Genomic DNA, 26,846 nt, shown 5'->3' with positions numbered 1-26,846 from the left:
AGAAAAACCCCAGCACTTAGGAAGGCTGAGACGGGAGGATTGTTTAAGCCCAGGAGTTCGAGACCAGCCTGGGTAACAAGGCAACATGGCAAGATCTGTCTCAAAAAAAAAAAAAAAAAAAAAAAAAAATTATGGATCAATGCAGTACTTATAGAAGCAAAGTTCTTGCAAATAGGCTATTTATTAGAATCTAAAGTATAACATAAATTTTTTGTTTTTTGTGTGTGTGTGTGTTTTTTTTTTTTTTTTTTTTTTTTTGAGACAGAGCCTCACACTGTTGCCCAGGCTGGAGTACAGTGGCGTGATCTCGGCTCACTGCAACCTCCACCTCCTGGGTTTAAGCAATTCTCCTGCCTCAGCCTCCTGAGTAGCAGGTATTATAGGCGCATGCCACCAGGCCTGGCTAATTTTTGTATTTTTAGTAAAGATGGGGTATTGCCACGCTGGCCAGGCTGGTCTTGAACTCCTGACCGCAGGTGATCCGTCTGCCTTGGCTTCCCAAAGTGCTGGGATTACAGGTGTGAGCCACTATGCCTAGCCTAATATGACACGTTAAATATAGCATTATAATGCATATCAATTATAGAAGCAAAATATTTTCCCCCAAATTTTATACAAATACTCCTCTGCAAGTGAGATTAAATTAAAATATTCCATTCCAAACTTTGTGATCACACACGCAAAATTCTGAGGACTCTAAAATCCTTGCACTTGAGTATGGTCATTAGTGCTATATAACAGTGCTACTAGCAATAAAATATTCTAGGCCGGAACCAAACAACTTAAAGGCTGGAAGAAACCCAAAATGTTGGAATTCCTTGATTTAGATCAGATAATTTAGAAGCTGCCAGTTTAACCTGCAAAAGCCTTTGTAGCTATCTTACTCCAATGACCCATTCATATCCTTCATAAGGAACCTTCAGTTCTTCTCATAATCCTCTAAGAGATACTGTTGCTGTTCTTACTGCTTATAATATTTACAGAACCAGCTTGTCTTTCTTTTCTTTTTTTTTTTTTTTCTTTTTTTTTTTTGAGACAGAGTCTCGCTCTGTCGCCCAGGCTGGAGTGCAGTGGCCGGATCTCAGCTCGCTGCAAGCTCCGCCTCCCGGGTTTGCGCCATTCTCCGGCCTCAGCCTCCCGAGTAGCTGGGACTACAGGCGCCCGCCACCTCACCCGGCTAGTTTTTTGTATTTTTTTTTTTTTTTTTAGTAGAGACGGGGTTTCACCGTGTTAGCCAGGATGGTCTCGATCTCCTGACCTCGTGACCCGCCCGTCTCGGCCTCCCAAAGTGCTGGGATTACAGGCTTGAGCCACCGCGCCCGGCCCTTTATTTTCAAATGAACAAAAGCTGTGCTTCAAAAATTCACCCCAGTATCCGGTTCCGTCATTACTCCTTCAGGCATACCATGTTAATGTTTACATCTCAAACTCAAGCGCACACTAACAAACTAGAAGAAAAAAATACTTTAACCCTGGCACACAACGGTTGTTAAATAAATATTTGCTGAGTGAATAAACCTACCAAAAATCCATATCTCTACAAACTCAGGTAGAAGTATAAAATAATCCAGTACAGCCTAGATACATATGCGGGGATTTCTTTTATAGGTTTTGTTACTGAAGAGCTATGGATGTGGTGGCAACAAGCAGCAATTTGTTGTTGAGAAGAAAACAAAGTAAAAAAACTATTCGACATAGTATCTGGACCATTTTCAACATCGTGGATTCAATTGGGACCTTAGGGGGAAATGACAAAGCAGGGTCATCTTTCACTTCACGAAATATACTCTAGGATATATGGACGCCAAAATTAGATAAGTAAAAATTTATTTATTGCTGGGACTATACCAGGGATGATAGGTATGGTATGCAATTTATCCCTACTTCCAAAGTAGGTACTGAAATGGAGTTTTAATTTTAGTAAGTGAAGAAAAGCCCTAGGACTCTGGTTCCCAAACTCCGCTGCACATTGTAATCACTTGGGGATTTTTAAAAAACTACTGGCTCTCAGCCCCAAACATTCTGATTTAGCTGCCATCGGGTACAACTTGGGCATGGGGGTGGGGTGGGGTGGTGGTGTTAAAGCGCCACAGGTAATTCTAACGTGTAGCAGCTCTGGCAATCACTGCCCCAGGGTTCTCAAATAGATGACGTGCAACAACTTACACCTGAGGTCTGAGAATCTTCAGCTGAGTGAGGATGTCCTTCTGTACCCTGGGATTAGCTGTGGCCGTAAGAGCCATCACCGGAACAGAAGGAAACTTCTGGCGAAGCATATTCATTCTTTTGTAATCTTGACGAAAATCATGTCCCCACTAGTTGGGAAAAAAAAAAAAATACTGCTTTTCAGACTATTTGGAGCTTCCCTCTATAAAAAGCCAACACTGCTCAATATATTAAGAACCACCTTATTCTTCAGTAAAATAGCAGACTAGTTCACTCAACGTGGGTTTTTCTTCAGTATTGAAAATACATATATTGTTGGTAGTATGTATTTATTGATATTTCCGGATATAAAAAACAGTATTTACCTGACTGACACAATGTGCTTCATCAATAACAAAACGTGCCAAGAGCTTCCTCTCATAGAGATTCTCCAGCGTAGAAATGAGTCTGTTACTTGCACAGATCTAGGCCAGAAATATATTAGACATTTAAAAACACTGAAACACATCACCTTATGATTCTGTTGTCTTCGAATTCCATTACAACTTAAGCTGTATTAAAACCTCCATATAAGGCTGGTGCGGTGGCTCATGCCTGTAATCCCAGCACTTTGGGAGGCTGAGGCAGGCGGGTCATCTGAGGTCGCGAGTTTGTGACCAGCCTGACCAACATGGGGAAACCCCGTCTCTACTAAAAATACAAAATTAGCCGAGCGTGGTGGTGCATGCCTGTAATCTCAGCTACTCAGGAAGGCTGAGGCAGGAGAATTGCTTGAACCCGGGAGGTAGAGGTTGCAGTGAGCCGAGATCACGCCACTGCACTCCAGCCTGGGCAACAGCAGCAAAACTCGGTCTCAAGAAAAAACAAAACAAACAAAAAAAACACCTCCATATAAAATGGGTTCTTATTTCAATCTATGAGGAGAACAGCAGAAGTAACAGAAAATAGCAGATCACATTTTAGAATGTTCACCAACATTAAGCAAACAGCTTATTTAGCAGGTTAGTGGTTCTAAAACTTTTGTCTGCTTCAAGACATCTGAGGGCCATCACACATTTACACTGGCAACACGGTTCCATATCTGGGTTATATGGATGCATATTGGCTGGGGAAGAAATTATATATTTTATAGCTCTCTTCATAACAGGGCCTAGAAGCAAGGACATCTCAGTAGCAACGAGCACATGTAGCACTCACATCTTGACGGACATGTCAAAAGGACAGAGAAGCCAGCTTGATAGAGATGTCTCACTGGTCACATCTAGGACAATTAGAACATCAAAATACTTGATAATTGATTGTAACTCATTGAATAAATTAAGAAGTCATGAGTTCATGCTGTATCAATAAATATGTGGGCTGGGCACAGTGGCTCACGCTTGTAATCCTAGTACTTGGGAGGCCGAGGCGGGTGGATTACTTAAGGTCAGGAGTTCCAGACCAGCCTGGCCAACATGGCAAAACCCCATCTCTACTAAAACTACAAAAATTAGCCAGGTGTCGTGGCACGCACCTGTAGTCCTAGCTACTTGGGAGGCAGAGGCAGGAGAATTGCTTGAACCCAGGTTGCAGTAAGCTGAGATTGCGCCACTGCACTCCAGCCTGGGTGACACAGTGAGACTCCACCTCAAAAAAAAAAAAAAAAAAAAAAAAAAAAAGTGTACTCAACGGGAAAACTCTTTTTACAGCAAAACGCCAACTACATTTAAAAAATAATTTTATATCTATTATAGTAATAATTGATTTGAGGAAGAATCATCAATGGATGCTAAAATTGTGGGTAAAATTCTGATCACTAACAGGGTATTTACATAGTCTCAAAGCATCCCACAACAGGATATCTACTAATTACAAAGGCCGAAAAGAAAGGATAACTTTGTAGCAGAGAAGTCTATCAGACACTACCATAACCAAGCGATCAGTTAACTAACATTGTCAGTAATGGGACGAATCGACATCAAGTGCCTTCTGACAGTGGGCATGAGAACATATCACCGTTTCTGTGATATTCAAGGAGTAACAGGAATCTAAGCAGGAGGAAGCAAGATAAACTCAAATTGAGGGATAGTTCTCAAAACGACTGGCCTTCAAAAATGTCAAAATCATTAAAGACATTAAGAGAGAGAAACTGTTTACAAGATTACAGAGAAGGACAACTGAATGCATGCAAGATCTGGGATTTTCTTTTGCTATAAAGGACATTATTGGGACAACTAGTGAAACCGGAATAAGGTTTACAGATTAAGTAATAGTACTGCATCAATATACATCTCCTAATTTTGATCATTATACTGAGGTTATATAAGAGAATACTTTGTTTTTAGGAAATGCACAGTGAAGTACTTAGGGTTTAAAAGGATACCATGTCTGCAATTTTCAATCAAATGTTTCAGGAAAATATATGCAGAGAGAGAATAACAAAGCAATTATAGTAAAATGCTACCATTTGGGGTTTCTGGATGAAAGTTATACAAAAATTCTTTGTACTACATATAAAAAATTTTGTTAAAATTTTAAAAATATATGTATTCTAGTGGTCTTTAATATATTTTAAAATAATGATATAAATACAAACCTTTTCTGGAGTGACATACAGAAGTTTTATGATTGGGTCTTTTTTTGATAACTGGAGGTAAATATTTGTAGCTTCTGAGTCAGTCTTATCACCTGTCAGATATGTAGCTGGAATCTAAGTATAAAAGTAGTAAACAATTTCAATTTTATACATTAACCTGACAAAATTACATTTGTCTTTAGGTTTTATAAATACTTTATTAGTCACATATCAAACCTATCAAAGGAAATACATATCTCAATATAACAAGTATGTAAGTACATACATACATATATTTTTTAAGAACCCTTATTAAGTGTAACTCAGGCAGGGCGTGGTGGCTCACACCTGTAATTTCCGCACTTTGGGAGGCTGAGGCAGGTGAATCACTTGGGGTCAGGAGTTCGAGAGTAGCGTGGCCAACACGGTGAAACCCCATCTCTACTGAAAATACAAAAATTAGCCTGGCGTGGTGCTGGGTGCCTGTAATCCCAGCTACTCAGGAGGCTGAGGCAGGAAAATTGCTTGAGCTTGGGAGGCAGAGGTTGCAGTGAGCCAAGGTTGCACCACTGCACTCCAGCCTGGACGACAAAACAAGACTCTGTCTTCAAAAAAAAAAAAAAAGCATAACACAAAATGGTCTTCTCATTGTTTATTTCCTTTTCTTGCTTTATTTTTCATCTTTGTAAATAAGATAAATATGAATTTGGTATACAAGATATTCCAGTCCTACTGTATGGTGTCATTTTTTTTTTTTTTTAGATAAATGTATTTCAGGGTTTTAAAGATTAATGACAAGGAAGGGGCCATAATATCACAAATGGTTGAATAATGGCTACCATCACTGCACTAAGACATTCTTTGGAAGCAAACCAAACTAGTGGTCTTATCGAGGAGTGGTTACTTTAACTCCTAAAACAGTTCTTTTTAATCACAATGTGAAGACTGAGTTGGGGTCTTGCTTTCACCAAGGCTAGATTGTAGTGGCATGATCATGACTCACTGCAGCCTCAAACTCCTGGGCTCAAGTGACCCTCAGCTTCCTAAGTAGCTGGGACCACAGGTGTTCACCACCATGTCCAGCTTATTTTATTTTTCTGTAGAAAAAGTCTTGCTGTGTTGCCCAGGCTGATCTTGAATTCTTGGCCTCAAGCAATCCTCCCACCTTAGCCTTCCAAGTCACTGGGATTACAGGCGTGAGCCACCACCCGCACCAACATTGTGAAGAGTTAGGTAGAATGCATTCATTTACTTCCTTAAACTCAGCCATGAGGAAAAAAGACGTATGTGTGCAGGCATGCATGTGTGTATGCATTTTAAGATATAAGGGAAAGAGAACTACGCTGACCTGGCAGTACTGAAAAAAGAAATGATTTTCTATTAGTTAAAAAAAATTACATCAGCAAAAAATAGCATTGGTTAAAAGTTCTTACTAAAATACATTCTTGTAGAATAAAATGAGATTGAACTACAGGTTATCTGTATCAAATTTTCAGACTTCTGTTTAACTGCACAACTTAATTTAATTGCTGTGCTTTATTTTTACAAATTATGAACTATTTAATAAAAAGGTTATCCAGAGGACTGAAATTTAATTGTTTCTAAGGCATGTTTTTATTACTATTTTTATAACTTACATCCAAGGAAGTCAGCTTTTGGACTTGATCTACTATTAGTGATCTCAAGGGAGAAATGACAATAGTGACCCCAGGAGAAACACACGCGGGGAGCTGGTAACACAAACTCTTACCACCTCCTGAAAGAGAAACAATGAAAAAATATCTGTCAGGTTCTATCTTGAGAGCATGAATGTAAAAGTTACAACACTCCAGCCTGGGCGACAGAGCGAGACTCCGTCTCAAAAAAAAAAAAAAAAGAAAAAAAAAAAAAAAAAAAGAAATCATATCTTTAATAGGACACCAAGGCATATTGTCCCTGGTGTCAACAATTTGCCACACTCAAATGACTCCAACTATTACATTTAGGCAATTTAAAAATGATTTTTAAAAAAAAAGTTTTTTTTTTTTTTGAGACAGAGTCTCGTTCTGTTGCCCAGACTGGAGTGCAGTGGTGCCACCTGAGCTCACTACAACTTCCACCTCCCAGGTTCAAGCAATTGTCATGTCTCACCCTCCCCAGTAGCTAGGACTATAAGCGCCCACCACCACACCCTGCTAGTTTTTGTATTTTCAGTAGAGATGGGTTTCACCATGTTGGCCAGGCTGGTCTTGAACTCCTGACCTCAGGTAATCCACCTTCCTCGGACTCCCAAAGTGCTGGGATTACAGGCAAGAGCCACTGTGCCTAGGACATCTTACACAGACATACATAATAGCAAAGGCAAGAATTAGGGCAGGACATTTAAAATGTAATGGAATACAGTAAACTTTTTATTTCTAGTAGTAGAAGAGTCTCTAAAAATGACACTAGGATTAAAATAATTACTTTCTATATAATGTTTATTTATTTTTATTATTTATAAATCCCATAACTTTGGGAGCCTCAGGCAGGTGGACTGCTTGAGCCCAGGGAATTTGAGATCAGCTTTGGCAACACAGTGAGATCTCGTCTCTACAACAAATTTAAAAATTAGCCAGGTGTGGTGGCACATGCCTATAGTCCCAGCTTCTTGGGAGGCTTAGGTGGGGGGGATTGTTTGAACCCAGTTGAAGCTGCCGTGAGCTGTGACAGCACCACTGTATTCCAGCATGGGTGACAGACCAAGAGACCCTATCTCAAAAATAATAAATAAAAATAAAATAAATCTTACTTGGAATATTTATACACACACACTATACCTATATTATAATTACATACAATAGACATATTATCTATAATACAATATACATAGTATACACAATTATATTTTTATATGTATATATCTCAAGTGGTTGAAATTGGGGTAGAAGGACCTTAAAAATGCCCTCTTGAAACCCTAAAGGACAATGGAAAGCCCTGAAAAAAAATCAACGGATTAGATCATTGCCAAGGTTTTTTCCAGCTTTAGAGTTCTGGAACACCAAAATAGGGTTGAAAGGAAGGCACAGAGTGATTAATAAATTAATAAAAATTGAAATGCTGATTATTAAGCCAAGGCTATCTAAATCTAAAAACCAGGCTGAAAAAGTTCAGATGCCCAGTCAACGTTATACAATAATGACAGCACTAACTAACTTGCTAAAGGTCACAAATCAAGTGATAGACAGAGGGAGGACTAGACACGTAGGTACTGAAACTGCAAATTCTCCATGTGCTCTGCCCTGTTTATTTAATATTCTCATGTGAGTGACTATAAATCATTGAACAGCTATCATAAGCTTTAACAGCACAATGAATGTCCTAGACTCTTTAAAGTGGGGCCAACACAATATCGTGCTAAATGATTTTCATTTAATCCTCATGCCATTCTGTGAACCAGGTACTTCACTGCTATCACCATTGCACACATGAGAAAACGGGTCCAGGGAGTAAAGCGCCTTGCACGTGGCCACACTGCTGTGAGCAGCAGAGCTGTTCTTTAAGTTCAGGCCTTTGGTCCACAGCTGATGGACCACTATGCACATATGCATACATGATTTAACCACTATGCAACACTAGATTGTTGCAAATAGACTGCCAGAAATGGTCATGGTCTCTGACAGTGATTTTTCTGTTTGATTTCCAAAATTGCTTAGACTAAAACAAAGAAAAATTCCCAATGAAAAATTCTAGATTAGTTCAACACAATGAGCTTCAAGTTGAAAATCTTACAGGAGGCTGGGTGCAGTGGCTCATGCCTGTAATCCCAGCACTTTGGGAGACCGAGGCGGGCGGATCACGAGGTCAGGAGATCGAGACCACCCTGGCTAACACGGTGAAACCCCGTCTCTACTAAAAATACAAAAAATTAGCTGGGCGTGGTGGCGCACGCCTATAGTCCCAGCTACTCTGGAGGCTGAGGCAGGAGAATGGCGTGAAGCCAGGAGGCGGAGCTTGCAGTGAGCAGAGATCGCGCCACTGCACTCCAGCCTGGGCGACAGAGCCAGACTCCATCTCCCCTCCACCCAAAAAAAAAAAAGAAAATTTTACAGGGCTATAAACTTCATCATGTCAACAACCAGACCAGAGGATATAAAGTAATATACTTTCTTACTACAGTATGGGAGGTTTAAGAGGTCCCTAAATGATAGAAATAGTGTGTAGGTGGTCTTTTTATTTCTATTAAAGAGCTTTCATTTAACATCTGCCAATGGATTCCTGCCAATTCTCTTCTAAAAATACATACCAGTCGGCATCAGGATAAAACAGTCTTCACCAAGCAGTGCAGCATTGATCGCCTCTAGCTGATTAGTTCTAAAATTATGCAGGCCAAATTTTTTATGAAAAATCTTCATCATTTCCTTTGTATGAGGAAAACTAAGACTTTGGAAACGTTCATGTTTCAGATTTCTGGATGCTAAATTTTGTGCTGACTTGTCTAGGAAAATAATCAACATTAAGAAAAATCAGTGCATGAATACAGTGAAAGTACAGCTTTAGCATTTCCCTTGGCCTGCAGAATCACTGGCACACGTTTCCCTGCAGCACAGTTCCTAAACTGTTCACCGGCTTTCCTTCCCTACAAGTCTCAAAGCCACCAAAGACTTGTCAAAGGCCCAAATCAAGTATTTCCTTGACTTTTTCTACAGCACCTACCACTACTTTTATTCCTTCCTTCCTCTTCTCCCTTCCTCCAACCACGATCATCAAGACAATCATGGTTTTCTACTCACTTTAAATTCCCTTTCCTGGCTCTACTTCCTCCATCTGCCCCATAAACAGGGGAGTCTTTCAGATATTTGGGACTGGGCTCTGTAGACATTCTTTTTTGGAGCTTTCCTAGTCCTATGATCTTAGTCACATGACCTGTGTGCAGCAAATGTCTACACCTCTCTTAAGACCCAAATGACACCCTCCTAAGTTCCAGTCCTGCGCACAGCTCCCGTTGTCTGCAAGGCATTGGTACCTGAATGACTTACCAGCACTTTAACCTCTAGTCTTAAAATAGCCCTTCTCAGCCTTTCTCCAAATCTGACTCTGCCTCCTGACTCCCCTGTTTGTGTTACTGTTGTCACAGTTTTCCCAGTCATCAGCGTCTGAAACCTTGGAGTCATCTGAGCTTCCTCAGGCTCTACTTTCATAACATCTCTCACACGCGCCCCTGCTCTGTCTGCAGCCTGGCTGTCGTAACTCTGGTTCAGCACAGAGAACAAGAGGTACTCACTCAGCTCTGGCAGTTACGCTAACCCCAACACTCAACTGTCTCAAGATAATTGCAAATATCAAGTATGACACATTCTAACATGATACAAAAATAAATCCATTAATGGTTGTTTTAAAGGTCAGCAGCGTAACTGTAAGAACAACCTCCGTGGTATTAAGTCATCAATGACAAAAATAGGGAGGGCTGTACTTTATAAACTTTTTTCAGCTAACAAATACTTTTGATAACTTTATATAGTTGATGTAAGGTTTTAAAATTATTTTTGGCTTTTCTCTGGAGCCTTAACAGTGGCTAATTTCATTCCTCTCAAAACTTCTCTCTCACTAAGCTGTGAGCTCCAGGAGGGCAGGAACTACTTAGTATTTGTTATTCATCTTTAAATGACCAGCGCCCAGCATAGCACATGGCATGTAGTGAGCACATAGGCCCAAAGAAGTAGTTTGACTGATGTAAGACACTTCTGACTTCATATCCTTTTTAGACTGCCCTATATTTTAACATTTTAAGACATAAAACATGCTTCCCTACTTTGTATTAATTGATTCTCATCAGTACATAATTCTAAAGTACATTTTTAGCATGCGAATTCATTTTTGCTTTTGCTCATCCCAGAATCATTAAAAACTTGGCCCTCATGAGTTTATTGTTTTAGGAACTAAAAAATGTCAATTCAAAGGCAAAGCACATTTGTAATGACTTTAGAGCCTTACTACAATAGGTTATAATTACACATCTTATAAAACTACAGCTGCTATAGAGACAAAAGAGTAACTTGCTTTTGAAATTGTGATTTGTAATTCATATCATCAGTAGAAATTTGCATAGCAACAATGTGGTTTTCAGGCAATCATGATTTGCTATGGTTCTTCTTACATAATTCCTATTTTGGGACAGTTTTGTTTTCATATAAGCATTTAATTTATTTTAAACTTACCAGTGTAATTCTGAATTGACTCCGAGAAGTTTATATTTTGAGCAGTAGATGCCACTGGAAGACAGTTTGTCTTGGCTGAAGAAAGTCTTTCCGATACTGATTTAACTGGCCGACCTTCCTTGATGGGTTGATAGGCAGCTGTGGAAGATTTGCTGGCTGCTAAATTATGCATTATGTTTTCCCAGTCATCATCATCATCAAAGTCATCTATGTCAAAATTATCAATATCATACGAAGGCTGGGTTTCTCTTTCTAAGTCATTTATTGAAGCAGTATGTTTATTCTGATCTTTCACAGCAGTGCTTGTGAGAACATTTCCTGGGAAATAAGAACTTTCATTTTTTTTTCCTAGTCTTGGTGTTTCAGCCCAGTTGCTACTTACAAAGGACTTCTGTAAAGGGGTATTGAATGAAGGCCTTTCAAAAAGATTCTCCCTGGTGGCTGAGAATCCTGTCTTTCCTAGGATGGTGGTCAGTAAATAGTCCCCAGGGGAAACAGAATTTGAGGGAAGGTGTGAAAAATTTAACTCCTTCATAGAATTCCCTGCAGAGCAGGAATCACCCTCCACAGGGCCATCAAGTGAATCAGGCCTGCATCTCCACACGGAGCCAAGAAGACTGGCATCACTTTTATTAAAATCTACTTCTGTTAGAAGTTTCCTTCTGAAGAGAGAAAACAGAACAACGTATTAAATATAAGTAGTTTACTCTGGTAGGCCACAAAAGCAAATCTTTAGTTTTCATACCAAATAGAAATTGTAGCAAAATACATTCGTTTTTTTCTAACTTAAAAATATGAATACGAACGGTAAAGGAGTAGTTTGAAAAGTAAATGAATTTAAAAAATAGTTGCATGATGAGCATCTTTATGCCATTTCCAGGCCAGAAAGCCTGAACATTTTGCCTTGTCCATTTTTTTACTTAAGAGTGGTAAAAATATAATCGGATTTATTCCAGAAGGAGGAAAATCAAGATACCTTATGTTCCGCTGCTGAAGCAGTTCGTTCCCACAATCCAAAAGTTTCAGTTTATCAGCAGGAATAGTATCAATTAATTTACAGATGTGGTCCATCACGTGAATAAGCTGCTGCTGTAAATTTATCTGTCTAGCTATAAAGTAATTATGTTGTTAATATTTTTCTTTGAAAAAAAACCAAAAAACAAAAAACAAAATGTCTTGGCTAGGCGTGGTGGCTCATGACTGTAATCCCAGCACTTTGGGGAGGCCAAGGCAGGAGGATTGCTTAAGTCCAGGAGTTCAAGACCAGCTTGGGCAACACAGTGAGACCCTGTCACTAAAATGAAAAAAAAACAAAAAAGGGAAAAAAAAAAGTCTTAAGACCTTAATTTTTTTTTTAAATAGCGTGGGCCGGGCACGGTGGCTCACGCCTGTAATCCCAGCACTTTGGGAGGCTGAGGCAGGTGTATCACCTGAGGTCAGGAGTTCGAGACCAGCCTGGCCAACGTGGTGAAACCCCGTCTTTACTAATAATACGAAAATTAGCCGGGCGTGGTGGTGCGTGCCTGTAATCCCAGCTACTTGGAAGGCTGAGGCAAGAGAATCGCTTGAACCTGGGAGGTGGAGGTTTCAGTGAGCTGAGATCGTGCCACTGCACTCCAGCCTGGGGGAGAAGAACGAGATTTTGTCTCAAAAAAAAAAAAGAAAGAAAGAAAGAAAGAAAGTGGGTCTGGCTCTGCTGCCCAGGTTAAACTGCAGTGGTGCAATCACTGCTCACTGAACCCTCAAACTCTTGGGCTCAAGAAATCCTCCTGCCTCAGCCTCCCAAGTAGCTGAGACTACAGGCCTATGCCACTGTGCCCAGCAACACAACACATCTTTTTTTTTTTTTTTTTTTTTAATTAATTATTTTTTGTAGAGACAGGGTCTTGGCATGTTGCCCAGGCTGGTCTCAAACTCCTGGGCTCAAGTGATCCTCCCACCTTGGCCTCCTAAAGTGCTGGGATTACAGGTGTGAGCCACTGTGCCCAGTCAAGTCTTAAGATTTTGAAAGCCACATATGTAAAATGTGAAGCAGTGTAAAAACAAGATCATAAACAACCATATATTGTCCTATTATCTTCCTGTGAATTAACTTGAAATTAGGTTGTCTCTATGCTTTATCATAAGAGCTCATAACTGTTTTCATTTAATTTAATAATATTTAATAAACATTTCTCGGGGTAAGCAAGGTCATTGGCTGGAACAAAGGTTTATCAGTTAGCTATGATTTTTTTTTTAAACTAACTTCATGTGCAAAGCTCACTGTGCCAACACAAAGTGTAATGTTAAGCGTTGGACAGGCAAGAGCCCTACCCATTGTTTTGATCGGCCTGGAATCCAGGCTTCCCTTTAAAGGTAACAGTATAGCACCGAGATTTCCTATTAGACCTACCCTTCCCACTCCCTCAGTAGGCATCTGACATAAGGCAGCCCAGTGAAAATTAACTCTGGAAATAATTCGGACTGACTGGGAAAAAGTACCTCTCTTTTTCCAAGTTTAATATGATTCTGGTGGCCATTTCTGTCACCTTATAAAGAAAGACAGATTTCAAATAAGATTGATACAAAGGAAAAGTAGAAAGCAGATAGAAAGAAATGGAGGCTTGACCCGGAGAGATGGGACAGAAGAGAGGGGAGAGAAGGCAAGTGAGAGAGAGAGCAACTCCTGATACGATGTTGGAACAACTGAATCCTGCCAGCCCACTCCCATTTTAAAAATTAAGCCATAACTAATAAATAGAATTTCAAAGCAGTTGAGGTTTTATTTTATTTTATTTTTTGACACAGATTCTCACTCTGTCTTCCAGGCTGGAGTGCAGTGGTGCAATGTCGGCTCACTGCAACCTCCATCTCCCAGGTTCAAGCGATTCTCCTGCCTCAGCCTCCTGAGTGCCTGGGACTACAAGCACACGCTACCATGCTCGGCTTTTTTGTATTTTTATTAAGCATGGGGTTTTGCCACGTTGGCCAGGCTGGTCTCGAACTCCTGACCTCAAATGATCCACCCAGCTCGCCTCCCAAAGTGCTGGGATTATAGGTGTGAGCCACCGTGCCGGCCCTTTCCTTCATCTAAAATCTCAACTGTGGCTGGGCATGGTGGCTCACGCCTGTAATCCCAGCACTTTGGGAGGCTAAGGCTGGAGGATCACCTGAGGTCAGGAGTTCGACACCAGCCTGGCCAACGTGGCGAAATCCTGTCTCTAATAAAAATACAAAAAAGTTGGGCATGATGGCGCACGCCTGTAGTCCCAGCTATTCAGGAGGCTAAGGCAGGAGAATCACTTGAACCTGGGAGGCGGAGGTTGCAGTGGACAGAGATTGCACCAGTGCAATCCAGCCTGGGTGACAGAGCAAGAAAAAAAAAAAATGAAGAAAAGGAAAAAAAAATGGCAACAGGAAGCAAGGACAACAGATGCCTGTGCCACCTCTCAGGCCTAAAGTCTGCAGGAGAAAAAAACAGTTTAGGTGGGCTGCAGGGGAAACAGTGCATATTCTCAGAAAATGATTAGAGAAAGAAGGGGAAGAAAATGATCAGAGAAGACGATGAGGCTACCGGGAAGTTGTTGATGGAGCAGTCAGTTAAATGGTTTACAAGCCAGGAAGGACAGGAAGTGAGGACAGAACAGGGAGTGAAGATGGCAGGGTGGGGAAGGGCATCTGCACAAGAATGGCCTGGGAAATTTGGACTTCTGCTGGTGACTGAGAGAAATGTGAGGTATGAGATGTAAAACCGGAATTGCTGAATTCCTATGTTACTTCTGTTTTCTCTGCAAGAAAAACAAGCATCTGATTGGAAAGAGAATACACAATGGTCTGATGGAACTGAAAGCCAAGACAGGCTCAGAGGGAGATAAAAGAGAGTACCTAGCTATCAGAAACTAGCTCAAGACTCCTTGTCTAGACAGATTATACCTCAGAGTACAAAGGAAACCTGCAAACAGGATCTCAGAGCCCCTGTCACTGACACGTGTGTGAGGCATCTAGTGAATAAGAGAAATAATGGAAAGTGAGGACAGACAAACATTGTTCTAATTTTCAAAAAATTTGAAAGTGATTGACAAAAACTACAGGCTGGTGATTTGATGTAAATTCAAAGCAAAATTCTAGAGTCTGTTATCAAATAGCTGCTTTGTGAGCTCTAAGGGGGAGGAAACAATTATAGAGTCAGAAAGAGTTCATAAAAACAAACCACCCATCTTAACGTATTTCCTTCTTTATAAGGATTACTAGACTGGCAGATAACAATAGCTATCATTTATGAAAGGCCTGCAGTGTACTAGGCACTTTACCTTGAATCCTGACAACTACCCAGCAAGGTAGATATCATTCTCCTCATTTTATAGAAGAAAAAAACTGAAGTCCAGAGAAGTTTAACTATTTGCCATAGTCACGCAGCCAAGAGTAGGAGGAGACAGGTTTCTATCACAGGTCTGTAGCACTCTAGAGTCAATGTCCCACCCATTCCTTCTTCCTGCCTCACACTTCAAACTTTTTGGAGTCACATGGCCAAGTCTTTTGTGTCTCCATGGATAAAGAACGGAAATGTGGTCTGAAGACAGGTATGTAACTAGCTGAACAAGAAGTGGTAATGAATGGACTGATGTAAGCCAAGAGGGAAGCCTCTACTGATATGCTGGAGAACTCTGTCCTTGCCCCTGTTCTGGCTAACCATTTTATTAGTGAAACTTAATGATATAGAGACAGTATAATGCAGTTGTTATCAATGAAAACTCAAAGCCTCAAGACTGCTGTGTTCAGATCCTAGCTCTGCGGCTAATTCTATGACGGTGTGTAATTATTTAATGCTCCTGTACCTTAGTTTCATTATCTGTTAAATGGGGATAACAGAAACTACCTTAAAGTGGGCCGGGTGCCATGGCTCACGCCTGCAATCCCAGCACTTTGGGAGGCCAAGGTAGGCGGATTACGAGGTCAGGAGATCGAGACCATCCTGGCTAACATGGTGAACCCATATCTCTATTAAAAATACAAAAAATTAGCCAGGTGTGATGGCACACATCTGTAATCTCAGCTAATCGGGAGGCTGAGGCAGGAGAATTGCTTGATCCCGGAAGGCGGAGGTTGCAGTGAGCCAAGATCCTGCCACTGCACTCCAGCCTGGGTGATAGAGCGAGACTCTGTCTCAGAAAAAAAAAAAAAAGAAAAAAGAAATTACCTTAAAGTTTGACGTAGTTTATTGTGATGAGTGAATTAGTTAATATTGTAAGGCACTTTATAAGAGTGCCCAGCATATCAGTTATTTCATGAATATCTCTAAAATAAATTGAGTCCAAAATAAACAACAAAAAAACTGGAGGAAACAAAAACAACAGAGAACACCACACACATGACCTGCACATGCATGCAGACATCGCTAAAAAAGCCCAGCAGCCCTCAGACTCGAATGCATGACAGAAATATTCAGAGAACAAAAAAGAGCTCTCGGAAATTGCCTTGATAGAACTTAAAAAATTCCATAGAAGAGTTAACGATAAAATTGAGGAAATATCCTAAAAAGCAGAAAATCAAGAGATGAAAAATAGAAAAGATAATTAGTGGAAGTCTAACATGCAAATCATAGAAGTTCCAGGAAGAGTGAAAAAGAGAAAAAGAAAGTAAAAAGAAATAATGCCAGAAAAATGTCTACAAGAGGATGTAAATTTTCAGACTGAAGGCGCCTCTGAGAAGCAGACACCAAGGGTCGTCTGTCAAAGACTTGCACTGCTATCTGATTATTTACATTAGATATTTAATAAAAAACAAAAAATGAACTAGAAACAAAACAAACAAGCAAACAAGTATTTAGTTTTAAATGAACATCAAGACCCAGACCCAGACTCAGACTCAGAGTATATGCAAGGGAGAACTGGAGGATAAAAGGTCAAGAAAGCAATTTCTAGCAAGGAGAGTTAAAAGACCTAACAATATTTAGCCAAGGTGGGGAAAAACTCTATTATGATGAGATTACGCTCTGTGGTCTATGTTTCTGAAACACATGATTTTGTGGAAGTTCTCATTTGTGGAACATTAAATAAATAAATAAATAAATAAATAAATAAATATGTAAAAACCTCCTAGAATTTAAAGTTGAGTATGAGAGATGATTTCTAACACGTAGCGTTTTCAAAATATGGAATGAACGCCCTTGTGAGAGCATGAGTTCATGAGTTCTTCAGGCAAATGCTGGCTATCCAGTGAACAGGGTTATAACATTAGAAAAGACTACAAATCTGAAATTTTATAACATACAGCCACAGGTTGAAAACACAATCTTTGTGTTACGTTGTTTTCGAAAGTAAGTAGTTGAAATACATGATATGTCTAAAATATTGTTTGTACCGTCACAGTCTGTGCTGGTTTCTGGATTCGGCTCCTGTGTACTCATTTTCTCAGGTTTTGACAAAAGATCTTTTGATGTGCTAAGAACATCCTCTTTTCTGTCAGAGGTGTCAAGGTCCTTTAACATACTGCAAATAAAAAAATGTTAAGCCAATCATACTACAGGCTAGACCTAATAAATGTATAATTTCAAAACCCTTAATATTTTTTCTACAACTGATCAGACAATATATAACAGAAAAGAAAAGTAGTTTTTAAAATTTCCTCAGTTATAAAACTTCTTTAGCTGGTCCTCAAAGTTGTCCCTCCTCTGGTCCCAAGAGCCCTTTTCAACTTTATCTCCAATTATGTCCTTTCAGTAACCCAAGGCTTCAATCATACTGTACCACTTACATTCTTCATATAAGCCCTGCATTGCCTGTTTTGGGGATTTTGCTACTGATCCCCTCAATTTGGAAAACCTGCCATTCCAATCTCTTTTTACCCAAATCACACCTGTTCTTCTAGCCCCAGCCCAAGCGTTACTTCTCCAGCAAATGATCATTAATGTCTCTTTTTTCTGAGATTTCAAAGCACTTTTTCTGGACTTCTCTTATTATGCAAATATATGTATATGTGTTTGTGTGTGTCTGTATATATAATTACCTCACCACACAGATTATACAAAAACATATTAACATACAAACCTGGTCAGTCTGATTAGACAGAAAAAATACTTTACAAATAACAAAATAAATTAGTACTGAATGAGTGTTAAAGAGAGGATACAGCAGGCAGAGTGCTGGAGAGCGGCAGCGGCGACCGGAGCGGTAGGAGTAGCAATTTATCCGTGTGCAGCCCCAAACTGGAAAGAAGATACTAATTAAAGTGAAGGAACCAAAGCGGGGAGTGTGTTCAGTCAGCATCTGCCTTTCTGAGCCTGGACCAGCCTCACTTCCTTGACTGAGGCAGATGCTGACCGGAAAGGAGACTGAGATTGACATTGAACCTACAGACAAGGTGGAGCGGATCAAGGAGCGTGTGGAGGAGAAAGAGGGAATCCCCCCACAACAGCAGAGGCTCATCTACAGTGGCAAACAGATGAATGATGAGAAAACAGCAGCTGATTACAAGATTTTAGGTGGTTCAGTTCTTCACCTGGTGTTGGCTCTGAGAGGAGGAGGTCTTAGGCAGTGATGGACCCTCCATTTTACCTCCGTACTGTGTCACTCATAATGAGGCATCATATATCCTCTCACTCTCTGGGACACCAGAGCCACTGCCCCCTCCCCTGGATGCCCAGTATTGTACATCTACTGGTGGGAGACTGTGAGGACCCCAGGATTCAGTATTCCTGGCCCAGAGGGCCCTTGCTGGCTATTGGGTGTTAGTTTGCAGTCCTGTGTGCTTCCTTCTTTTATGGCTGTGTCCCTGGTTGTCAATAAAATATTTCCTGGCCAAAAAAAAAAAAAAAAAAGAGAGGATACAGTGGAAATCCAAAGAAAGATAACATTTTTTGGAACTTGAGAAGGCTTTCCCAAGGAGATAAGATTTAAGCAAACTTTGAATGACAAGTATGGGGAAAGTGCCAGACTATGAAAGAAAGATTTTAAAAAGGACAATTCTATTTGCTTCACATCTGGGAATCAACCATATTTTCCTAAAGCAGAATTTTGGAAGGCAACTTTCTAACTAAATCAAAACAGTGTAACTTTTTTATATTAGTTTTTAAACAATAACATTATAATTAAAGAAAATGATAATGCTTTCTAGATTGTTGGTTTGACTCATTAAGACCATTGGATTATTGCAAGGGCATAAGTGGAGATAAAGCTGAAAAAGGTAAATTGTGGCCAGAAGATGCAGAATCTTGAGGGCCAGCTACAGAGGTTTTGGAAAAGAGGAGATTGAAAAACAGGTCTCTCTTTTCTGTTATATACTGTCTGACCACTTGACTTCTGAAATTCAGAGGATACAACTAGTATTTTTTAAAACTGAAATAAAGTGTAGCATAGAATTTAAGCTGTGCACTGCACAAAAAATATTGTGAAAATTCTATTTCAGTTTTATAATATATACACATATGTATACTAAGTTACAATGGGAAATGTACAAAGAGAGTCTACCTTGGAAATACTTTGCAAAATAAGCTTTTTTAACTGTTAAGACTCTAGGTAAATTTATTTATGGTATGACAATTTGATAAATTATGTAGCCACTAAAAGGAATTAAATATTAGCAATTGGAAAATAATTTAGAAATAATGCTAAGAGAAATAAAGCAGAATATAAAATTATAATTACATGTTGATTACAACAATGCAGAAATCAAACACATGTAGAAAACGATCAAAACTGGCTGGGCGTGGTGGCTCACGCCTGTAATCCCGGCACTTTGGGAGGCCGAAGTGGGCGGATCATGAGGTCAGGAGATTAAGACCATCCTAGCTAACACGGTGAAAACCCGTCTCTACTAAAAATACATAAAAATTAGCTGGGCGTGGTGGCGGGCGCCTGTAGTCCCAGCTACTCAGGAGGCTGAGGCAGGAGAATAGCATGAACCCGGGAGGCGAGCTTGCAGTGAGTGGAGATCATGCCACTGCACTCTAGCCTGGGCGACAGAGCGAGACTCCGTCTCAAAAAAAAAAAAGAAAAGGATCAAAACTGAAGATGGATAAAGAAAATAGTCAGAATTGTGGGACTACTAGTATTCCTTCTCTCTCTCTCTCTCCTTAATTTTTTAGAGATGAGGGTCTTGCTATGTTGCCCAGGCTGGGGTGCAATGGTTATTCATAGGCGTAATCACAGCATGCTACAGCCTTGAACTCCTCGGCTTAAGGGATCCTCCTCCCTCAGCCTCCTGAGTAGCTGGGACTACAGGCCACTACCACACCACCGCACCCAGCAGTGCTCCTTCTTTCTTATTTAGAATCCTTGTTAAAATGATTATATTATTTGTGTAATACATATTTTTAATAAGTAAAGAAAAAAGCCAGGCATTCAACAAGGAATCAGTATGACACCGGGAAAGCACTACACTGGATCTGAGTTCATCTCTCATTCATTTTATCATCCTGGGCAATTCCTTGCTCCTCCCTGGGCCTCAGCTGTTCCACCTAGTAAATGAGAATGCTGGTTTAGAATTGAGACCCCATACAAACTTTTGCTCAGTTTAGTATATATTACACTCTACCACTCAACTGGTCTGAGAGTGAGACTGGGATGAGGATGAAGGTAACATTGACACTTAGCAATTTAAGCTATTGATGAGTCATATGGAGTATCTATTTTTCTCATAATACTACCAATTAACAATAATCATGTCACCAATTTGCTAAAATTGAATAACAAATACAATGGCCAATTCTATCCTGTAGGATTTTTTTAAAAAGTACTAATGTCCCACCTCACTTCCCATATAATGGGTTAGCTTTGTGTCATTTCAGGTCAGGTTTGGAAATATATTTTCAGAAATATATTCCTTATGTCAAAATCAACTATATAAGGCCAGGCAAGGTGGCTTATGTCTGTAATCCTAGCACTTTGGGAGGTCAATGCGGGAGGATTGCCTGAGCTCAGGGGTTCAAGACCAGCCTAGGCAACATGGCAAAACCTCGTCTTTACTGAAAATACAAAAAATTAGCCAGGCATGGTGGCGTGTGTCTGTAGCTCCAGCTACTTGGGAGGCTGAGGCACAAGAATCACTTGAACCTGGGAGGTTGAGGCTGCAGTGAGACGAGATCACACCACTTCACTCCAGCCTGGGCGACAGAGCGAGATTGTCTCAAAAAAATTAAAAAAAAAAATCAACTACATAAAATTGTTTGGAAGGTTCATGTAATTAATCATAATGGGACTTCATCTTTAGAATGCAACCAATTAAATGTATAAATAGGGTTTTTTTTTGAGACTTTCACTTGAATGTAAAATAATTACACAAAGCACAAAATACTTTTATATAGAAATGATATTATATAACTAAACTATTTAAAGTATCTCAGAAACAAATAATAATGCTAATTATTTAGCTAGTTTACCTAGGGCATTTTGAAGAGGAATAAGAAGCAGAAATTTCTTCTGGAGAAGGTGGAACAAAATCTATATCATAATCATCATCATCAAATTCAATACATGGAACTTTCTCAGTTGAATGTAATTCAGCTTCTTCCAAATTCTTCTTTTCGCTATTATCTACAGTAAAACAGTTGATAAACGTAGATTTGTTAACCACTAATGAGGCAGAAAGAACAGGGCATGAGTGCGTAAGAATGAGTGCTTCCAGCAAAAGTGAACAGGCAACCTACAGAATGGGAGAAAATTTTTGCAATCTACTCATTTCACAAAGGGCTAATATCCAGAACCTACAAAGAATTCAAACAAATTTACAAGAAAAAAACAACCCCATCAAAAAGTGGGCAAAGGATATGAACAGATACTTCTCAAAAGAAGACATTTATGCAGCCAACAGACACATGAAAAAATGCTCATCATCACTCGCCATCAGAGAAATGCAAATCAAAACCACAATGAGGTACCATCTCACACCCAGTTAGAATGGTAATCATTAAAAAACCAGGAAACAACAGGTGCTGGAGAGGATGTGGAGAAACAGGAACACTTTTACACTGTTGGTGGGACTGTAAACTAGTTCAACCATTGTGGAAAACAGTGTGGTGGTTCCTCAAGGATCTAGAACTAGAAATACCATTTGACCCAACCATCCCATTACTGGGGATATACCCAAAGGATTATAAATCATGCTGCTATAAAGACACATGCACACGTATGTTTATTGCGGCACTATTCACAATAGCAAAGACTTGGAATCAACCCAAATGTCCATCAGTGACAGACTGGATTAAGAAAATGTGGCACATACACACCTTGGAATACTATGCAGCCATAAAAAAGGATGAGTTCGTGTCCTTTGTAGGGACATGGATGCAGCTGGAAACCATCATTCTCAGCAAACTGTCACAAGAACAGAAAACCAAACCCCATGTTCTCACTCATACGTGGGAACTGAACAATGAGATCACTTGGACACCGGAAGGGGAGCATCACACACCGGGTCCTATTGTGGGGAGGGGGTAGGAGGGAGGGATAGCACTAGGAGATATACCTAATGTAAATGACGAGTTAAGGGGTGCAGCACACCAACATGGCACATGTATACATATGTAACAAACCTGCACGTTGTGCACATGTACCCTAGAACTTAAAGTATTAAAAAAAAAAAAAAAAAAAAGAATGAGTGCTTCTGGCAAGTCACAAACAATCACACCACTTTGTATGGATCCTCTCCCTTCACACACTAATGCTGGCTTATTTATTCATAAATGATTATTATTGAGTCAACTGGATTAAGTCTAGTGAATGCTCGACTGAGGCCAAAGACTTGCTTAGGGATTTTCATGTCTGTCTCTGGTTAATTAGGAGACACATATTTGGTATCAACGTTTCTAGTTTTCAGCTTTTCACTCATATTTAAATAAGGGTAAAGTGTAACAGATAAGTCTGATAATAACATAAACATGGCTGCTTGTACAAACCACCTTTACCACAAAGTTTCCTAGTTATTTAAGTCTCTCTTTTGGACTATGGGGGAAAACACAACCCAAATTGTTGCTCTCTATCTTTTAACAAATTTTCCCTTCAGAAACAGAAGCATCATTGATGAGACTATAGTTTTGCTTATCATCAATCACTTTTCAGTGCTCTCTCACTCTAGAGTAACCTTAATGGGATTCAGGTGTTTAAAAATTTTACTCTCATATTTGCAACTGCTTCATAAGGTGGTTACTTCCACATGTAGGTAATCTCAATTACTCAATTTTGGACACTTAATAATTACAAGATCTAGCCAGGAAAAACTTTGAATGTAATTTATAATACTTTAATAGTACAATTAGTGTATATTATTCATCAATATTAGGTGGCAACAAGCCATAAAGGAATTACAGTAGAAAGGCTTAGTTTCATTTTCCAATTTACCGCTGACCACCATTTAACCTCTATGGATCTTACAACAGCACCCCCCTTTTCCTCGGGAAATATGTGACAAGACCCCAGTGGATGCCTGAAATCTCGGACAGTATCAAACCCTATAAGTACTGTGTGTTTTCCCATACATCCATACCTATGATAGAGTTTAATTTATGAATTAAGCACAGCAAAAAGATGAACAATGAAATAGCACAATTATAACAATATTCTGCAATAAAAATTACGTGACTATGGTCTCTCGCTCAACATATCTTACTGTACTGTACTCACCCTTCCTCTTGTAAAGATATAAGATGATAAAAAATGCCTACATGATGAGATGAAGAGAGGTGAATAAAGTAGGCATTGTGATGTAAATGGAAAATCCCAGAAATAAATTAATTCATAAAGTTTCGGTTTCAAGCTGTTTTGAGTAGTGTGATAAAATCTTGCCCCGGCCTGATCTGTCCACCTGAGTTGCTGTTAATCACTTAGTAGTGGTCTCAGTTATCAGATTGACTGTCGCGGTATTGCAGGGCTTGTGTTTTCTTAACAATGGTTCCAAAGCGCAAGAGAAGATACGCAGTATTTTCAGACCGCGGCTGGCTGCGGGTAACTGAAACCTCAGAATGCAAAGCTGTGGACAAGGGGAAACTACTGCATTTTCTTCATGTATAAAATCACAGAGCTATCCTGGAAATTCCATTAGCAGACTAAAACCTTCCATTTCATCAGTATGTCCTGCCTTAGATATGTGGCCAACAGATTATTCAAAAAGCACCACTAAAGACCCTAACAACCTTAAGGACAAAAACTCTGTATATTCATGACTATTCCTAATGGCTAGCTTTGAATAAAAAAGTACAATGAACATACTAAAATGAAGATAAAATAATTGTTACCTCTTTCATCTTCCAAATGAGTTTTCAAAGAGTCACTTTCCTGAGCATCTTCATTTATATGCACTTCACCAATGGGGCCATCATCAATGCAAATCACATCGCTGCTTAACCATTCTGAGTCATCCTTCTGTTCCTTAGTCAAATCTATTTGCTCGCTTTCAGAGAAGGATGGAGGCAAATCAGACTTTACTGTGTTTGTTGTATAAAGCTGTGCTTTAAAAAAGTTTCTCTTAGCCTTTTTTGATTTCTGAGCAGTGCTTACTCTTACAAAGTGACTTTGGGGTGGTGTAACAAATGCTTTTGAAGTCCCAGAAGTATCAAAGTCATCCATATCATCCCAATCATTGATGGTTCTGAAAGAATCTGGTGAAGAACTAAATTCTAATTTCTTGAGAGCAGTATTCTGGGATTTCTTTACAGTTGGTGTGTTTTGGGTAGTGCATAAAACTTCCTTCGGAGTCTGCAAGAAATCTGGCAATAATGGTTTTGAGCCAACTCTCTGTGTTTGCTGTCCTGCTGGAGCATTTTTAAAGAAGTCCTTGACCCTCTGCTGATTTGTGGTGTCAGGTGGAGGTTCACTGAAGGAAAAGTCTTCGGTAACATTAACATCTTTATTTTCGGTAACATTAACATCTTTATTTCTTAATACAGGTGTTTTTGCTACTGACACATTAGTTACAGACACATTGTTATCTGAAGATGTTTTCTTTTTAAAAGTGAAACCTCTGAAAAATAATGGAAAAACTGGATTAGATAGATCCATATTAACAAACCCCCCCTCCCAATTCTACAAAACAAAACTGTAATTTTTAAAACTAATTCACACAGGTTACATTAATTGTATCCCAACTCCAACTGAGCAAAGAATCCATCTCTCTCTTGATTTTAAATTTATCAGGTAACTTAAATTCTATTTGTTCTCTGGTCCTTCCCATTCAGAGGCTAATTATATTTGGCTTTGAGAGTCCATTCCCACTACTTTATTTCTCAGGCTAGTAGTCCTTAGTCAATAGCATCTCCAGAGCGGGGTGACAGCATAAATGAAAAAGGGAAGAGGTTGGGCGCAGTGGCTCATGCCTGTAATCCCAGCACTTTGGGAGGCTGAGGCAGGTGGATTGCTTGAGGTCAGGAGTTCGAGACCAGCCTGGCCAACATGGTGAAACCCCATCTCTAATAAAAATACAAAAAAATTAGCCGGGCACAGTGGTGTATGCCTAAAGCCCTAGCTACTCAGGAAGCTGAGGCAGGAGAATCGCTTGAACCCAGGAGGTGGAGGTTGCAGTGAGCCAAGACTGTGCCACTGCATTCCAGCCTGGGTGACAGAGCAAGACTATATCAAAAAAAAAAAAAAAAAAAAAGAGAGAAAGAAAAAGAAAAAGGGAAGAGATTCAAATGTGGCTACTTTTTGCTACTCTGATAAGAATTTTAAGGGGAAAGAGTTAAAAACTGCTAACTCTGTTAAAATCTGCAGGATAAGTAAAAGAGGCGGGAATCATGGCTGTCTGCTGGATTTAATGATCTGAAAGTCAGTGGTGACTTCAAAGCCAGGCACCCCAGACAGAGTCTACAACCTGGTAAAAGCATCACTTATAATATAAATTATTATCAGATATCATTAGGAGTCTGGAGGATAGCTCAGAGGAGAGGCAGAACTGGAGAGCTGTAGTTTCCTTATAAACTGTTGTTCGAAAGGATGTAAAATTATATTAAAATACTTGGCCAGGCGTGGTGGCTCATGCCTGTAATCCCAGCACTTTAGGAGGCCAAGGAGGGCGGATCACTTGAGGTCAGGAGTTCGAGACCAGCCTGCCCAACATGGAGAAACCCCATTTCTACTAAAAATACGAAATTAGCCGGGCATGGTGGCGCATGCCTGTAATCCCAGTTACTGGGGAGGCTGAAGCAGAAGAATCGCTTGCACCTGGAAGGCAGAGGTTGTGGTGAGCCAAGATTACGCCATTGCACTCCAGCCTGGGCAACAAGAGTGAAATTCCGTCTCAAAAAAGTAAAAAAAAAAGGCCAAGCATGGTGGCTCATGCATGTAATCCCAGCACTTTGGGAGGCCGAGGCAGGCAGATCACGAGGTCAGGAGATCGAGATCATCCTGGCTAACACAGTGAAACCGTCTCTACTAAAAAGTACAAAAAAAATTAGCTGGGTGTGGTGGCGGGCACCTATAGTCCCAGCTACTTGGGAGGCTGAGGCAGGAGAATGGCATGCACCCAGGAGGCGGAGCTTGCAGTGAGTCGAGATCACGCCACTGCACTCCAGCCTGGGCACAGAGCAAGACTCTGCCTCAAAAATCAAAACAAAACAAAACAAAAACAAAAACAAAAAACCCCACAAAACTTAAAAAACACTTATCTGCCCAAATTTACAAGATTATTCATTTACTCAACAAATCTTTATTGAGCAAATATTATGTGCCAGGAACCATGCAAAGGTGAGACACAATCTCACCTGGTGCTGCTAAAACATACTCTACCATTAATTGACAAAGTGGGAAGATCAATGACTCTCTCAGCTTCATTTCCTCATCTGTACAATGACGGAGTTTAAAGAGAAGGTATCTCATGCGTACAATGTGGTAAGTTAGTGCCTAGGTGACAGCAAACCAATAAAAACACTTACGAAAATTTTGGTTTTGAAAGACTTAATTTATTATTAAGTGTTCTGGCTGAATGACGTTCTAGTTGCTCCTGTAGATTATTCTGAGGAACAGCAGCCATAATCCTAAAAAGTGAAG

At 39.8% G+C, this 26,846-nt stretch overlaps 1 protein-coding gene and 1 non-coding gene across 4 annotated transcripts in view; one reads left to right on the top strand and one right to left on the bottom strand.

Moving 5' to 3' along the window:
• BLM (BLM RecQ like helicase) overlaps window positions 1-26,846 on the bottom strand; it is a 115,318-nt gene that overhangs the window by 48,349 nt on the left and 40,123 nt on the right. For 2 of the 3 annotated variants that reach the window (XM_007990458.3, XM_073013000.1), the window contains 11 exons: window positions 26,732-26,833; window positions 24,101-24,825; window positions 21,251-21,404; window positions 17,236-17,363; window positions 11,873-12,005; window positions 10,897-11,558; window positions 8,985-9,176; window positions 6,358-6,476; window positions 4,742-4,855; window positions 2,532-2,630; window positions 2,167-2,315 (listed from right to left, as the gene is read on the bottom strand). In XM_007990458.3, coding sequence (XP_007988649.3) covers window positions 2,167-2,315; window positions 2,532-2,630; window positions 4,742-4,855; window positions 6,358-6,476; window positions 8,985-9,176; window positions 10,897-11,558; window positions 11,873-12,005; window positions 17,236-17,363; window positions 21,251-21,404; window positions 24,101-24,825; window positions 26,732-26,829 — 2,573 coding nt within the window. In that variant the 5' untranslated portion in view covers window positions 26,830-26,833. The remainder of the gene's footprint in view (window positions 1-2,166; window positions 2,316-2,531; window positions 2,631-4,741; window positions 4,856-6,357; window positions 6,477-8,984; window positions 9,177-10,896; window positions 11,559-11,872; window positions 12,006-17,235; window positions 17,364-21,250; window positions 21,405-24,100; window positions 24,826-26,731; window positions 26,834-26,846) is intronic. The other variant, XM_037987659.2, reaches the window with a different exon arrangement.
• Window positions 16,847-16,916, top strand: LOC119620438 (small nucleolar RNA SNORD18). The gene has a single exon (XR_005236961.1). It is a non-coding gene; the product is annotated as a small nucleolar RNA SNORD18 (small nucleolar RNA).

Source organism: Chlorocebus sabaeus, chromosome 29, assembly GCF_047675955.1.
Source record: "Chlorocebus sabaeus isolate Y175 chromosome 29, mChlSab1.0.hap1, whole genome shotgun sequence".
Taxonomy (NCBI): Eukaryota; Metazoa; Chordata; class Mammalia; order Primates; family Cercopithecidae; genus Chlorocebus; species Chlorocebus sabaeus.
Note: the sequence above shows the minus strand (reverse complement) of the source record. Positions and strands in the feature narration are given on the sequence as shown.